The sequence below is a fragment of the Miscanthus floridulus genome, chromosome 2 (genome assembly GCF_019320115.1).
Source record: "Miscanthus floridulus cultivar M001 chromosome 2, ASM1932011v1, whole genome shotgun sequence".
Classification (NCBI taxonomy): domain Eukaryota; kingdom Viridiplantae; phylum Streptophyta; class Magnoliopsida; order Poales; family Poaceae; genus Miscanthus; species Miscanthus floridulus.
The window spans coordinates 51,945,757-51,962,836 of record NC_089581.1 but is presented as its reverse complement, the minus strand read 5'-3'; the positions used below and the strand labels follow the sequence as shown (position 1 = coordinate 51,962,836).

Here is a 17,080-nt window from a genome sequence, read left to right as displayed (position 1 = left end):
AGGAGGTGGACTGGCGAGGCGTCGAGGGGGCTGAGGCGCTGAGCGAAGCAAGCAGGTGCCGTAGAACGACGGCGAGAAATGTTGGCACGGTGGTGGCGTTGCCGTAAAGCTACCAAAACGAAGCCAAAAAAAAGGCGGTCCGGAACAGGCCGCCGCCCACGGTCCATCTTTTGCCCTGTTCCGTGGCTCGGCTGGACCCGCCGCGGCACCGTCCCCTGCCCGGGCCCCCTCCACTTTCGTGTCATGTGCTCATTTTTTCTTCTCTTCCAATCCTGCTGTCAAGTGTCAAGTAGTACCAACCGAAGCACTGACAGCACAAGGCGTAGGACGAAAAGGAAACGAAGAAATGGTGCGCTGGGGATGATTGGAAAAGGTATGCAATATTCGCGATGGGTGATATGGACTCCTTGACAACGGCAGCTGGCTTTGGGCTTTGCCAACAAATCAAAATTGCTATAGGCGTATGAGATTATTTGGCTCTAAGTTAGCTCCTTTTTTTTAAGCGTACCAAGCGCTAAGCTGTATGGAGATTTAGGGTGCCAATTGCTCAAGACTGTAACTTTGTTTCTGAATAATAAAGAAGCTCTTTTTGAGAAAAGGCCAACGGGTTGAATGGACTGATGCCTCAATTCGGAAAATAAAAAATAATCAATATTCAGCCTGTTCGTTTGGCTGGGCTTATTCGTTGCTGGATCGTAAAGAAGTACTGCTAGCTGGTTTGATGTGAGAGAAAAATATTATTCCGGCTATAAATTTACGACCGTTTACTAGGCAATAAGCCCAGCCAATCAAGCTGATTACGTAGAGCCAACGATTGTCCCATGCATTGATGTTATGCATGCAATAAATCGTCTAACAACCCTAATAGGCTAATATAAAATGGTGTAACTTGTTCGTTTCGCTGAAATTTAGCTTATGTTGATGCTTATGCTGATTTGTTGTGAGAGAAAAACATTACTCGTTCGCTGAAAAGTATTGCTAAATTAGTTCAAGCGAACAGGACGGAGTACTTTACTTATTATAAATCAAATCAAATGGCTTGTCTGGTCATAACTCAGCTGTACAAAATTGATGTATATGAATCATTTTCCTTCAAATTATTTGACTATAAGTAGGAAGAAGTTAGTATGACTGATACAAGCTTTTGTTGTCCTCTCTTTTTTTTAAAAAAAAAGTGATATTTTAATCACAATATATGTTTTCCAAAGAAAATAAAATATTTATGATTCAATAATCAATATCCTTAGTAGGGCGCCGGTAACGATAAAACAAGTAAGCAAGCTTGTTACACACTTTACTACTCTCTATATCTCTGAATAATTAGATTTTTAGCTCAAAATTTTGTCTACAAATAAATCAATATCTAAGAGGTTGAATGGTTCACCAGTCCATTTATTTTTCTTGAAGTCTGCTCGCATTTGCTGCACCCCCTCCTGTCTCCCAATGCAGTGTTGAGTTCTTCTACAATTGGACGTGTGTAGCAAATGCTATATAAATGTGCTATTAGAACAATCATCGACCAGTGTGTAATTACTCTAGTTAATAAGGGGTAATATGATATTTTCTCTATCATACTAATCTGTCACAGGATTGCTAAGAACTTATTTATTTAAGGACAGATAGATTACCACAGAGACAAATAAGAAGCCAGTAGTAGCAAATACTAAAGAACAGCTGTAAAGACTAATTATTAACAGCTAACTATTATTTTTATGGATCCAAATAGCTCCTATAGATCCTATGCCTTCGCTCGATGGATACATGGAAAATGAAATCGCAACAAAACAAAGGAAAATGCGATACATCAATGATACTAAAGCCCTCTTTGGCACGGCTCATCCAAAACGGCTTCACCGGTAAAGCCAAATCCGGTGAAGCCAGAAAAACTGGTTTTTCTCGGCTTTTAGTTTATTTTAATCCCGGCTTATAAAACAGCTTTATTCTACAGTGCCTCAATTTGCACAAAATAAATTAAGCCAAAACCGATATAAGCCGTGCCAAAGAAGCTCTGAACTGGAAGAGAAAAAGAAAAGAAATGTGATTCTCTACGGTGCCCCAGCCCAGGTGGGCATATTATTCCGCGTTGGCACGGCCGCCCTCCTCCAACTTTCCAGTGCGGCACTGGCCTCCTTTACACCTCATTCCCACCGCCACCACCTCCACCGTTGCCACCCCAGCACGCTCTCGCCGTCGCCACGCCCTATATCTCGCGCCTCTCGCCTCCCACTCTTTCTCCATCCGCCCGCTCGCCTCCCTGCTACGCTTCGTGCCGCCGCCGCAACCTCTTCCTTCCCGTTCCAGGTGAGCGAATCGGGGGGCCCTTGCCGTACTTCTTTAATGCTGCTGTTCCTTCTTGTTGTTGCTGCCGAGGATGTCTAGAGGACTGAAGGCTGGGTGATAGGATGCACTGGGGTCTGGGGGTTCGCTGGTTGTGTCATGTTCTGGTAGACTGTTAGGTGCTGGATCCGTAGTAGGAGTAAGGTTCGCCAAAGTTGCTGAGACTTTCTTGGTGACCTGTGGATGCTTTGATCCTATGTTTATTTTCAAGGTGGCTAGTAGTATTACACTAGATCTCTTTGTAAATTTTCGGTATTAATATTAGCCTGTGGTAATAGATCCATAGTTCTTCTGTGCAAGTGAGCTCTTCAGGGCTCTTTGTGATTAGAATTTCAATCTATCTATAGGAACGAAATTTGTGATCTTCATGTTTACAGTCGTTTAATGACCACGAAACTGTATTGGTCTTCATTTGAAACTTCGGAAACTATGGCCTTATTTTTTTTGTTGGTTTTATAGTTCCATCTGGCTATAGAAATCTTGGCCAAGTTTGTGCTCCTGTAGAGCAGTATAGGCTTATAGCCAAATGTTGCTTCAAGATTCCTTAAATGTTCGAAAATGTTATATGACTCATGTCCACAAATCATGGAGATGGAATTCTTTCCACCCAAAAGGGGAAGGGTCATGAAGTTTGTGTACTGGACATAGATGCGCTTGTGCTGGATTCCTTGAGCTGTCTGCTGTCGGATGCATCAAATGCCTTCTGATCAGAAAATGGTCAGTTGTGAGGAATCATAACTGGCCGCAATTGGAAGTGCTGGACCAGCACTACTCAGTAAAACCTGTAGAAATCAAGCAGCATCAGCCGCCGCAGCTGTGGTAGAAGTGCAGCCGGTTGTGAGGAAATCACAACTTTGTTTTCAATAATTGACCATGTGTTTGACTAAATCTGCAGGGGCTGGTGTCATTCCTTGTGCTATTGCACAAAGCGTTTGCATGTGTTGGAGTTTAGATGCTCCAGAGTCCACACCAACGTGACTTTTTTTTTGTATATTTACAACTAATATAAAACTAATTGTAAATTAATTATTTAGTTGCACAAAGGGTTTTATTCTTGTAATATTAGCGGTTTCTGATTACACTTAATTTGTTTTTGCTTGATCTCACAGTTACCATTGCTTGTGTTTTGGTTATAAATATTAGTACTCAATGGGAATTTATTAGCCTCTTTTTCTGAGTCAATAGATAATAGCCTGTTAAGATGTGATTCATGTCTTCTGTTGGGAGTAGGCACATCAGCCTTTTCTCTCTTACTGAAGTAATTAGCGCATATTTGTCTACAGTCTTGGTAAATGTTGCTCCTGACAAATTGTTTTCATTCATGCAGATTGCAGGTCATTTAACATAAATGGCTGACGCAGAAGACATTCAGCCCCTTGTCTGTGACAATGGAACCGGAATGGTCAAGGTAATTGTGGCCACTTGGCATCATATTCTCTACTGATTTTTTTTTCAGACAACTTTCATAATTTGATTTTCAGTCAATGTTAAGTAACTTTGTCATCTCTTATAGGCTGGGTTTGCTGGAGATGATGCTCCCCGTGCTGTTTTCCCAAGTATAGTTGGTCGTCCACGCCACACTGGTGTCATGGTTGGGATGGGACAGAAGGATGCTTATGTTGGTGATGAGGCCCAATCCAAGAGGGGTATCCTGACTTTGAAGTACCCCATCGAGCATGGAATTGTAAGCAACTGGGATGACATGGAGAAGATCTGGCATCACACCTTCTACAATGAGCTTCGTGTAGCACCAGAAGAGCATCCAGTTCTGCTTACAGAGGCTCCTCTTAACCCTAAGGCTAACAGGGAAAAGATGACACAAATCATGTTTGAAACCTTCAGTGTTCCTGCTATGTATGTTGCTATTCAAGCTGTCCTTTCCCTATATGCTAGTGGCCGTACCACTGGTAAGTGATCAAATAATCAGCATTTTATTCGTGTGCATTCATCTTGCTGCTCTGGAATCTTAATCTAGTGGGAACAAATTGACCAATGGTGAAATGTGATATTTGCGGACCATAAATAGCTAAAACGAAATCTGATTCAATAAAATCTTCTTCAAAAGAACACCTGAACCAAATTTTTTTTATCATTGCTGCATAAATGATATGGGGATTGAAATGGATAGAAATATTTTTCTTTTTGTTTCATTCAGTTGCTCAATGTACATCGGGATTTTGTTTTGGTTGACAGGTATCGTCCTGGATTCTGGAGATGGTGTTAGTCACACTGTCCCAATCTATGAAGGCTATGCCCTCCCGCATGCCATTCTTCGTCTCGATCTTGCTGGTAGGGACCTCACTGATTCCCTCATGAAGATCCTGACCGAGAGGGGCTACTCTTTCACAACCACTGCTGAGCGGGAAATTGTCCGTGACATCAAGGAAAAGCTTGCATATGTCGCGCTCGACTATGAACAAGAACTCGAAACCGCCAAGAGCAGCTCATCAGTCGAGAAGAGCTATGAGCTGCCTGATGGGCAAGTGATCACCATAGGCGCAGAGCGCTTCAGATGCCCAGAGGTGCTCTTCCAGCCATCCTTCATCGGTATGGAAGCTCCAGGAATCCACGAGACGACCTACAACTCCATCATGAAGTGCGACGTCGATATCAGAAAGGACCTGTACGGCAACATCGTCCTCAGTGGTGGATCCACCATGTTCCCTGGCATCGCCGACCCCATGAGCAAGGAGATCACCGCGCTCGCGCCAAGCAGCATGAAGATCAAGGTCGTTGCCCCGCCAGAGAGGAAGTACAGCGTCTGGATCGGAGGATCAATCCTTGCATCCCTGAGCACATTCCAGCAGGTAACACCAAGTTCTCCAACGGGTATTCCGTATCCACTATCTAAGTTTATTTGTGAAGCTCTGACATTAAGTTCTTTTCCCGGTGCAGATGTGGATCTCAAGGGCTGAGTATGAGGAGTCTGGTCCAGCTATTGTCCACAGGAAGTGCTTCTAGACGTCACCTAGCCTTATTCTGCTCGTGGAAATATCTTTGTTTGATGATGCTATAACTCGCAGTTTTTGTGTATGCCATATATATATCCATATCCGGTAACATTGTGGAGTCAGCCGAGCACTATGAAGTATGTAGTTTGGTTTGATATATATTGATTGGATTATTACTCAATTCTATCATGGGTTCTTGGATGGCTGGAATGTGCATGATTCTTTTGATTTTTTAACATTATGGTACCCCGTAGCAAAGTTGGCGCTTGCAACATCGTTTCTCTTGCTGTAGATTGTTCGTTCTCTGACAGTCTGACTGCCTTGGGCACCGGCGTGTTGCTTCTCCAATTCTTCTTGTCGCGATTATGTTCGCAGGCCCACAGGCATGGAAGAAAAGAACAGGGAGAGAAGTGCGCCCCCCTTGCGTACATGGGGATCTCGCAGCCAGCGGCCAGCGACAGCGAGGGATCGCCGTAGCTGATTAGGTGGGCACTGGGCAGCTCAGCTGCATCTCGTCGTGCTGTGCGACTCGTGCGTCGGCGCAGTTCCTCACCTTCTCTAGCACCGGGCAGAGATGTCGGAAACTGGAATACTGCAGCCGTAGGCCCTACCTGCAGTTCAGCCTCGTTTACACTATGGCCAACCACGGTAGAATTGTGATGCCGAAGCCTGAAAGGAATAGAGATGGCTGACGCAGCTCTGAAAGTTAAGCAGATGGGATGGGATTAGCAGCGCCACTCATCTAAAACCACATTTATGACTCTCATCAGCAGTTTTCACACGAGTCTTCGCGCGAATATACCTCGTCTTCCAGCGGATCGGCAGCTGATCGACCTTGGAGAAACTCGACCAGCTGCTCTGATGCGCTTAGATCAAGAGGATTCGAACGTCGCTGCAATCACAGCCGCCTTGACGATGTACTGAACTACTGCAATCATCAGCCGCCTGTTCGTCTCTCCCGTGATTCTCATTTCTATGATCCAATCCATCGTATTCATCGTTTCGTCCTCAATCTTTCTTTTTACGAGTTGATTCTTGCATGCAGGAGGGCTAGCTTGGGAGTGAAGATCTACTGATTCCCCACTCCCCAACAAATCTCCAGCATGTCCAAGCCAAGCTCACCCTCCTCTTTGCCTCAGTGTCCCACTGACAACTAGAGAGGTTGAATCCTTACTCTCCCGCAAAGCAGGGCACATCAATGGGTTTCCTTCCAATATGTTATGAACGACGTATAAGAATATGAAGTAAAGAATCAAGCCACAGAGGAGACACACGATTTAACATGGAAAACCCCTCCGATGTGAAGGGGAAAAACCACGGGCACCAGCCAGCAACAATCTCACTATCTCAAGAGTTTTGGGTTACACGCCTATGGCGGCTTACAAGAGAATCAAGTCTCCACGAAACCCTAGCAAGGGTGTATATACCGTACCGTACCGCGGGGGGCTCCGCCCCCCGCACCCCCCCCCCCCCGAACACAGGGGCGAGACCCGATGGGCCGGCTTCAGACTCTGCTACGCTCCGGCCCAAGCCTCCCGCGACGGGCCTCCGCTTCGCTCCGTCAGAAGCCTGGCCTATATCCTAGAATGAATTTGGAACAACTCCAACACCAATCTACAGAATCATCTTGCTTTGTTTTTGTTCGTCTAGCTTATTGCCTCCTCCTGTATCATCAGACAGCCGCCTTCTTCCCAACAAGCCGCTCACTGTTGGAAGCACAATCATCTCCGATGATGGCACTTTTGCCCTGGGTTTCTTCTCCCCGTCCAATATGGTACAACAACAGCCCCAAGGACAACGTCTTGTGGGTTGCCAATCGTGCAACACCAGTCAGCGACACTTCCTCTGCAACACTTGCCATGACAAATACATCCAATCTTGTTCTGTCCAGTATTAAAGGTACGCTTTGGACGGCAAACATCAGATCTGCATCGGAGACCACCGCTGGAGAAGCCAGGCTTGACAATACTGGAAATTTTATCCATCGGACATCAGAGGGCGTCGTCTTATGGCAAAGCTTCGATTACCCGGCCGACACTCTTCTCCCTGGCATGATACTTAGGGTCACCCACAACAGACATGCACTGCAACGGCTGGTTTCTTGGAAGGGTCCCCAAGACCCAACCCCGGGCAGCTTCTCCTACGGTGCAGATCCTAATGAGTTCCTGCAAAGGTTTATCTGGAATGGCTCGATACCATACCGGAGAAGTCCGGTGTGGAATAACTACTTGGTAGTTGGGCCATATATCAAGTCCACTATCTACTTCACAGTTAGCCGTGATGATGGTGAGATCTATATGTCCTTTGGCATACCCGGTAGCTCCTCATCGTCAACTGTCATCAAGATCAAAATGGACTACTCAGGAAAGATAGAAACCCTAACCTGGAATAGCAACATTTTGGAGTGGGATGTCGTGGAGGCAGAGCCTAGCCATGAATGCAGTACATATGGATATTGTGGTCCGTTTGGGTACTGTGACAACACAGAGCCTAATGCGACATGCAAGTGTGTCGACAGTTTTGAACCAATAAGCAACAAAGGCACGAGCAATGGAAAGTCCCCGGAAGGATGCCGCCGCAAGGAGACACTAAGATAGTAAGATGTGGTGAAGAAAATACTAGTTTCCTAACTTTGACGGCCATGAAGATTCCCGACAAGTTCGTGTATGTCAAGAATAGAAGCTTTGACGAATGCACAGCGGAATCACTACAGCAGACGTGTGCTTGCACTCGGCAAAGAAGGCTTTACACTTGGCAAAGCCTTTGTCGAGTGCTGCACTCGACAAAGAGCTATCGGCATATCCCCTCACGGCAAAGGCTTCTTTGCCGAGTGCCGCATGTCGGGCACTCGGCAAAGGATTTCCCGAGTGCCACGACGGCACTCGGCAAAGAAAAGCCGCCGTGATGGCCAGGTCACGGTGACGGCCCCTTTACCGAGTGTCATGCGTCGGCACTCGGCAAAGAAATATGTTTTTTATTTTTTTTCAAAAATACTTTGCCGAGTGCCTGCATCTGGCACTCGGCAAAGCTTGTTTTCTTTTTTTTTTGAATTTTCTTTGCCGAGTGTTGTAGGTAGGTACTCGGCAAAGCAGTTTGTTTTTTTATTATTTTCTTTGCCGAGTGCCTTGACCATGGCACTCGGCAAAGCTGGGAAGCTTAGTGTCCCAGATTCCCAGCTTTGCCGAGTGTCATGGTCATGACACTCGGCAAAGAAGTGAAAAAAATCATTTTTTTTTGTTTTTAGTCTTTCATCGTTGCAAACAAGATATACATCTACAAATGTATATCACAATCCACCACAAACACAAACATAGCTCACAAGTATCACAATCTCGACTCCCAAGTCCAAAGTCCAAACACACAAGCATAGTTCACAAAGTTCACAAGTGCATTATATCACAACGGCTGCCATTTGAAGCTCACGGCGACGGTCCGGGTTGGGATGGCCTAAAGTGCGATCCCGGCGACCCTCCGAGGTAGTTCGACGCCGCCCCCGATTGATGCTGTACAAAATAGAAGAGATTGCACGTGAGCGACAAGAGAAGAGATAAATATCCGCCACTACCACCACCACCACCACATCACCGCCATCACCAACACTTCACCACCACCACCACCACCACATCACCATCATGACCACCACCATCACACCCCCACCACCACCACCATGAGCACCACAACACCGTGACCACCACCACCAACACCACACCACCACCACCACCATGACCACCACACCACTATGACCACCACCACCACCACTAGGTTTCTCTAGGTTTTACTAGATTTCTCTAAGTTTCAGCATATAAAGTAAAACTTCGTACTTATACTCACCGGGGTAGAATAAGGACGTTGTGGAGGTGGATCTGGAGCAAGCAGCGTCTGTGGGATCGCCCAACCTTGTTGCTGGCCAATTTGCTGCATGAACTTGATCATCTTGGCCATCTGCCGCTGATCTTGCTCCCGCTGGGCCTCCAAAGCATGTAGCCTTTGCCGCTCGACCTCCCGCTCGGCCTGCAGTTCCTGCACCTGGGCCTGCAGCATTTGACCCCAATGTTTCAATAATACATAGGTAAGGTATGTAAAAGTCAAAGAACGACGAATGAAACAGAAATGCTTACCTGGAGTGCCGACACCACGGTCGGCCGTTGGCGTATGGGCACGCTTGAGCTCGTGCTCGCTGCTCGGAGCTAGTGGAGAGGAGGAGTAGAGGCCGTGTCCAGGACGTCGTCGCCAATCCAGAACCGCCCATGCTTCTTGCCTTGCCTCACCCTCATCACAAGCTGAGGATCAAGGCGCTCCTCGGTTCTCGGATCGTAGCCTGGCCCATGAACTGACCTTGTCGCCTCCGTGTACGAAGAGAGGCGGGTGTGGATGCTGGAGTTGGTGTACGCCTCAACCGGGGCATCTAGGTCGTACTCGATGTCGGCTGTTGCCTTGCCCATGTGAGCCAGAGCATATGCCTTGAGTTGACCAACTGGCTGGCCACCGTGTGCATCCGACTACGAGAAAGACAACAACATGTGGTTAGAAATGATGCAGAATTGAGCGCGACTAGATTAGAGCAATGGCGGAGACTTACATATGCCTTTGCATATTTGCTGAGGCTGCGGCTACCCTGATGGTGAGGTACACCTGGCATCTACAAACGTCTGTCGCGGGCCTCCTCGTGCTTCTTCTGCCAGTCCCCGTCCAACTAGGTGTCCACAATATATTCCCAGCAATCGAGGTGGGCGGCGCACCAGCTTGGAATCGCCTACAGGACATCAAGTAGACGACATATCAAAAGATCAAATTAAGCATACTTAATCTCAAAAGAAATGAATATTCATGTTTTGTATTTACCTGTATGTACTGCTCCCTTGTCAGCGTCATCCGTCTTGCCTCCTCTTTGTTGACACGCCTGAGTAGGAACTTGGCGTTGTAGTATATGTGGGCCTAGATGCGGGACTCGTAGTGCAAGTCCGTGACACGCCTTTTACAGGAAGCATAAGCCACCTAATACGCACTTTCCTCCTGTCCCTCCTAGATTCTGAAGAAGTCCTGCATAAAGACACGAGGTATCCATTATTTTATTTCAAGAATGTCCAATGAATGCGAGGAATTGAGGAATGTAGTGCAAGAAAGACTTACCCACAACTCCCTAATCACCCGATCTGCCTTGTTTCTACAACGGTTGCCATTATGATCTAGAGCATCCTGCACGAGGGCATAGTGGTCGAACGTCTAGGCCGGCTCCCAATCCTAATCTCCTTTCCTAACTAGGCCAAGGAAGTGTTCCTTACACAGAAGTCCCAGACTGCCATTCACATTGCGTGCGGGGGCCGCCTGGTCCACAAGCACCCAGTTCCTGCACAAGTGGTCCACAATAGCTATTAGTTGTTATTATGATTTTTCAACATATCAAATGAAGAACATATGAAGTTACTTACTTATCGCCCTTGGGTGCAATCAGTGGGTGCCTCTCAACAGGTATCGGTTGCTTCAGGAGCTTTGCGGGACCTCGCTGGTAGGGTTTTGACGTACCAGAGGAAGTGGAACCCCCTACCGTCGCCGCCTCCTCGTCCTCCATCGCTAGAACCGCCTCCTCGTCCTCCGTCCATGGACCCCCATCCCCGTCCACCATGTGCTGAAGGTCGTCGTCGTGCACAGGGTCACGTGAGGAGCTATGCCCGTGGTCAGTCAACAGCTCCCGTCTGGGCCTGCCTCTCGGCCTCCTCGGCCTCTCTGACGCCTTTGCCTCCTCAGCCGCCGCCATGTCCCTCCGGTTGGCGTAAATCGAGGGGCAGTTCCTCCTAGTGGGCCCCATCACCTGCAATTAAAAAGAGTAAACCAGTAAGTACAGATAAACGAGACGTACTTAGTAAGAGATGCAAAATAAAGAAAATGTAATTACAAAATAACATAGTATTACATGTATTTCTAATATTCTTCATGATCGAGATTATCTGGACGATAGGTATCGTCATCACTATCAAGATTGTCCAAATCCTCAATAGCCTCATCCTCATCGTTGTCATTGCCTAGTCGTAGTCCATCAAGCATTTCCAAGTCCTTTAGATCATGCACCTCATTTGCAGCGTCCTTGTCAACAACCCATTCCTCATCTGCTTCCATTTTGATCTCTCCGGTTAAGTCTATCTCAAGCATCCCTGGTAGCCCTTCTTCTTGTTGATAGAACTCTCCGTCATGCGTGTTTGGGTTCAAGTTGTAATCATCAGGGTTTGGGCGAGGTAATCTACCGTGTGGTGATACCTTGTGCACAATATACCAACCCTGAAGACGTGGGTTGGTTTTGCAAGCATATGGGCAATAATAAACTTGTGTGGCTTGTTGAGCCACAATATAGACATCTTCTCCTAGATAGAAGAAATCCTGTCGAGTTTCGACTATCCCAAGTTGATGGGACTTTCTCGATACTGCAGGATCAAACCACTGGCATTTGAATATGATAGGATTAAGTGCTTTGGAACCACGGTAGTTGAGCTCGTATATTTCTTCAACTGTCCCATAATACTCCTCCTGATTAGTGCCCGACGTAAATACTTCGGTATTCGTGGTCCTTGGATTGGGACGACTCTGCTCGTACCTTGTTGTGTGGAAGCGATATCCATTCACGTCATAAGCGTTAAATGACAAGACCTTATAGTCAAAGCCATTGGCCACCTGTCGTAATTCAGCACTTATAGACACATCCCTTTGGCACTGCAAGTTCAAGCAGGAGAGAAATGAAATTAGGCAACTTGGAACGTCAAACTTAGTAAGAGCTAAGTTGGCCAGTACCTTTTTTTGGAACCATGTAATGAAATCAGGCGAACCATGTTGAAGAAGGGTCTCTCGTTCATGGTCAGAAGGTGGCCTTGAATGATGCCAGGATTCATCACAAAATTCTCTGCACCGACAGAACAATGTTGTTGGATGTACAAAAGTTACGGAGTATGTAACAAGTTCATTGAGAACTTACCCCAGATACATTTCCACTTCGTCAAGGTTGGTCAACACGTAGAGCATGATCTTGCGCCACTCTTCATAGCTCAAGGTCTTTGTGGTCGCTCCACTTGCTCTCCTGTGTGGCCCTTTGAAAAGGCTAAGGGTCGATTCATTTTCGTCCTCGTTGTACCGAGCGGGTGGATTATGCACGCTAGGAAGGTTCTCATTATAGTATGTTGTTGTGAAGTTTGACACCTCCTCATGAATGAATGCCTCAACAATGGAAGTCTCAATCCTGCCTTTGTTTCCACATTTCTTGTGAATAGTCTTTAGACATCTCTCAATTAGATAGCACCAACGGTTCTGCACGCCCCCCCCCCCATTCGTGCCTCGGACGAGAGGTGCAAAATCAAATGCTGCATCGACAAAAAAAGCTAGGTGGAAAGATCTTCTCCAACTTACAGAGCAACAAAGGTGCCCCTTTTTCCAACTCATCAACCACTTTCACAGATACCTCCTTGGCACAAAGCTGGCGGAAGAAAAAGCTCAACTCTGCCAGCACCTTCCAGACATTCTCAGGGGCGTAGCCTCGAACCATCGACGGAAGAAGCCGCTCAATCCATATGTGGTAGTCATGACTCTTCATCCCTAAGACTCAGCTAGTCTCTGGGTTCGCTCCCCTCCTCAGATTCGCTGCATACCCATCCGGGAACTTTAACGTCTGCATCCATTGTATCACTTCCGTCCTGTGCTTCTTTTCTAAGACGTAATCAGCCTTAGGCCTTTTCCATGGCTTGCCGTCTCTTGGAGGCAGCATCTCTAGCTTTGGTCTATCGCATAGCGTTGCTAGGTCCACTCTGGCCTTAGGGTTGTCCTTTGTCCTGTCAGGAATGTCCATGAGTGTTGCCCAAAGTGCTTTGACGACATTCTTCTCAGTGTGCATTACATCTATATTATGTGGAAGGAGAAGGTCATCAAAATAGGGAAACCTCTCCAAGCCCGACTTGTGATCACATGTGGAGATGTCTGGGTTTTAGGCATCGTACGTCACAACTTGCTCGGAAACTTCTAAATTTTTTACCACAGCCTCTACATGCGATGACACGACACCTCGACAAGTTTCATGATTTTCGGACTTTGTTTGCATTTTATATAATTAAAAAACACTTTTTTAACAAGTTGGTGGTCATGTTTCGTGAAACAGATGTTCGAAATTTCACGAATGTCCCTGCACACGGCCTCAAAATACACTCAAAAACATGAATACTATTTTTTGAATCGCTAAATTCTAATATTTCATGCACCTGCAGTTCAAATTTACTTTTTCGAGAAAAATTCAAGTAAACATAAAAAATTAAAAAAAATATACCAAAAAGTCATAGAAAAGTTCCAAATTAGAACATGTGCTTCAAGGTACTGTATAAATGCCACAGAAAAAATTTGAAAACAAAAATAAAAAAAAAACTTTGCCGAGTGTCGGAATTGGCACTCGGCAAAGGAACCTCTTTGCCGAGTGCCAGGCTTGCAGCACTCGGCAAAGACAACACGTTTGCCGAGTGCTAACGGCCAGCACTCGGCAAAGGATGACGGAGGGGCCACCGACGTTGGCTGAGGTATTTTGCTGAGGGTTATTCTTTGCCGAGTGTCTTGACACTCGGCAAAAAGGACGTTTGTCGAGTGCCCCTCTTTGCCGAGTGTTTGACACTCGGCAAAGATGGCCTTTGCCGAGGGCCGGCTTTGCCGAGTGCGACACTCGGCAAACTGCCTCTTTGCCGAGTGCCCGTGTTTCGACACTCGGCAAAGCGCCGAGCACTCGGCAAAGAGCGCGTCTCCCGTAGTGAATGCACTAGCAACTGCTCCTGCACAGGTTACGCTTATGCCAATATGAGCACCACGGCTATCAACGGGGATGACACAAGGTGCCTATTATGGATGGGAGATTTGATTGACACAGAGAAGCGCATTTTAGGAGGAGAAAATCTTTACATTCGGGTAAACAGATCAAGTGGTATAATTTCTGCTTCTCTTTCTTTCTCTTCAGGTCCAGAAAGGACCAATCATATGCTCGATCGTACTGCTCCACACAGCATCACCAGCATGAATAAGCTCTAAATAATTATTAGTGGCAGCAAAAGAAAACAGAGTTGACCTAAGATTTGATAATAACTGGTATATATGAGTTTAAAGAGGATAAAAGGTGCATTCATTTTGACCATGTTGTCTCCTTAAAAAATATAAAAAAGTACTCAAGGTATCTTGTTTCGGAAAAGGTCAGTGAAAATTATGTTTGTTGATTGCCATCATTAAGGTGACCAGTTCTGACAAAACACCGCAATTCCACAAGTGCCTATATTAACTTCATGTTCTGAGGTATTGAAATCACGTCACCCCTAACTAGATTCACAATTTTATAGGAGAATATGTAGTGTAAATATTAAAGCGCTTTCGTAAGATAGTTTCTAAGTTCACAATTTATAGGCTGCATGGAGTTGGCTTAAGTTGAAGTAAATTACAGTCTTATAAGGGTACCTTCATGTGTTGGCTTATGTTATTTCCACCTTTGTTTATATTGTACATATGAGGAGCAAACTATATGATAACAAAATCAACACTTGTGATAAAAGAAATTTAAGGTATTTTAAACATCAAGCAAAACATTTCTTGTCTGCCCAATGCTAATATAATGCCAGACTAAGTAATGTGATTGTTCATGCGGTTTTGCATATACAACCTGTGAGAAATATTTGGTTTGCTGTCTAATTAAGCACAGTTTATAATCCCCTTTATGTGTCAATTTTGGACAGATAAAAAGAGGAGCAATATCCTGAAAATTACTCTGCCAGTTGTATCAAGTTTTTTCATACTCGTATTCATGTGGCTTGTTTGGATCTGTAACTCACGAGGTACAAGTTCCATACTATCGTTGTGTATTTTCCCCAGGAATGTCTGCATATGTTCTCTATTTCATATGCAGTTTTCTTTTATTAGCTTTAACATAGTATCATTATTCCTGTCAGTCAAACAAAGAAATAAGAAAACATGGAAGAAGATAGTTCTGAACATTTCTGATGAACTCGGGGATGGGAAGCTTCCCTCTATTAGCTTCAGAGAAATTGTACTAGCAACAAACAATTTTTCTAGCTCCAACATGCTTGGACACGGAGGTTTTGGACATGTTTATAAGGTAATGATTAATATTTTCTTATAGTAGAAACCGCTGTATTTCCTATTTGGTTTGGTCTAAGAAATATCCGAATATGCGATTGTGCAGGGAACATTAGAATGTGGTAAAACAATTGCTGTGAAAAGGCTTAGTAAGGGTTCTGGCCAGGGGGTATTGGAGTTCAGAAATGAAGTAATTCTCATCGCCAAGTTGCAGCACAGAAACCTAGTTAAACTTCTTGGTTTCTGCATTCATGGAGATGAGAAACTATTGATATATGAATACTTATCAAACAAAAGTTTGGATGCCTTTCTTTTCAGTATGTTCTGCTTTTTCTTGCTAAATTTCAGTAATTATTAATTAAATCAACAAGCATGGCTGATGTTATCCCTCAATTTGTGCTACTGCTGGCAGATTCCACAAGAAAACCATCGCTTGATTGGTCAACAAGATTCAATATAATCTTAGAGATAGCTAGAGGACTTCTTTATCTTCATCAAGATTCAAGGCTGAAGATAATCCACAGGGATCTCAAAGCAAGCAACATATTATTGGATGATGAAATGAGCCCCAAGATATCTGATTTTGGTATGGCAAGAATTTTTTATGGCAACCAGCAACAAGGAAACACCAACCACGTTGTTAGCACATAGTGAGTGATATATATAACATTAATGAGCTTTACGATACTGTTATTGTGGTTGAACTAAAATAAGTTGGGTTTTTAATAATGGGCCAATATTTCAAACAGTGGTTACATGTCACCTGAATATGCTTTGGAAGGAGTGTTTTCTGTCAAGTCTGGTGTGTATAGCTTTGGAGTTTTAGTTCTAGAGATTGTGAGTGGCTCAAAGATCAGCTCTATGCACATGACAGAAGATTACCCCAACCTTATAGCCTGTGTAAGTATTACGAAATACACAAATAACTGTAATTAATTTGTAGATTTGTATCTTGATGGATGGGTTATGATCGATGCAGGCTTGGAGCTTATGGAAGGATGGGAATGCAAAAGAATTTGTTGACTCATCCATTGCGGATAGTTGTTCACTTGATAAGGCTTCACAGGGCATCCATATTGGGCTCTTGTGTGTTCAGGACAACCCAAATGCTCGGCCACTCATTTCATCAATTGTGTCAGATTCTGGAGAATGGAGATACGTCACTTCCACCTCCAAAACAGCCAATTTATTTTGCAGAAAGGAATTATGGAACTGACGGAGCAGCAGAAGCTATTGTGAATTCTGCAAATACTATGAGTGTTACAACCTTGGAGGGACGCTAGAAGTATAATTCCTGCAAATACCAATGCAAACACATGAGAAAGCAACATTTCAATCTACATAGTAAGCAGTAGCTCAGATAGTGCATTTCTGCCGCAATGGCTTCCATATCAAAATGGGGGAAGTGTAGAAGGAACAGAATTAGTGGAAATGGTCGATTATATTGCTGAGCCTCAGATCCGGAGTATGTAGGAGTACATTGCTTATAAGGTAAGCCGGGATTACACGGTGCTAATCTTCCTTATTTGGAGATGTGTAATGTGGGATTCTTGCATAGTTCTCGTGAAATTCATGTCTTCCAGATGGGGACTTGAGTTTACTACATGTATCAAGTGCCAATACTCCATAGTACATTAGTACTGAGCACTTTTCAGCTAGGCCCTTTCTGGTTTGACATAGTATAGGCATTTCTTTAACCA

At 44.9% G+C, this 17,080-nt stretch overlaps 1 protein-coding gene and 1 pseudogene across 2 annotated transcripts; both read left to right on the top strand.

Annotated features, from left to right (window-relative positions):
• Positions 1–2,106: 2,106 nt before the first annotated feature.
• Positions 2,107–5,489, top strand: LOC136523950 (actin-2-like). 2 transcript variants are annotated; one of them, XM_066517460.1, is made up of 5 exons: positions 2,107–2,301; positions 3,665–3,745; positions 3,851–4,244; positions 4,531–5,144; positions 5,233–5,489. In XM_066517460.1, the coding sequence occupies exons 2-5, from the start codon at positions 3,686–3,688 to the stop codon at positions 5,296–5,298; spliced, it is 1,134 nt and encodes a 377-aa protein (XP_066373557.1). In that variant the 5' UTR covers positions 2,107–2,301; positions 3,665–3,685; the 3' UTR covers positions 5,299–5,489. The 2 variants fall into 2 exon arrangements, with proteins under 2 accessions (XP_066373557.1, XP_066373562.1); XM_066517465.1 differs by lacking the exon at positions 2,107–2,301 and adding an exon at positions 2,383–2,548.
• A 1,038-nt stretch (positions 5,490–6,527) lies between these two features.
• Positions 6,528–16,968, top strand: LOC136536541 (G-type lectin S-receptor-like serine/threonine-protein kinase B120; annotated as a pseudogene).
• The last annotated feature ends 112 nt before the right edge of the window (positions 16,969–17,080 follow it).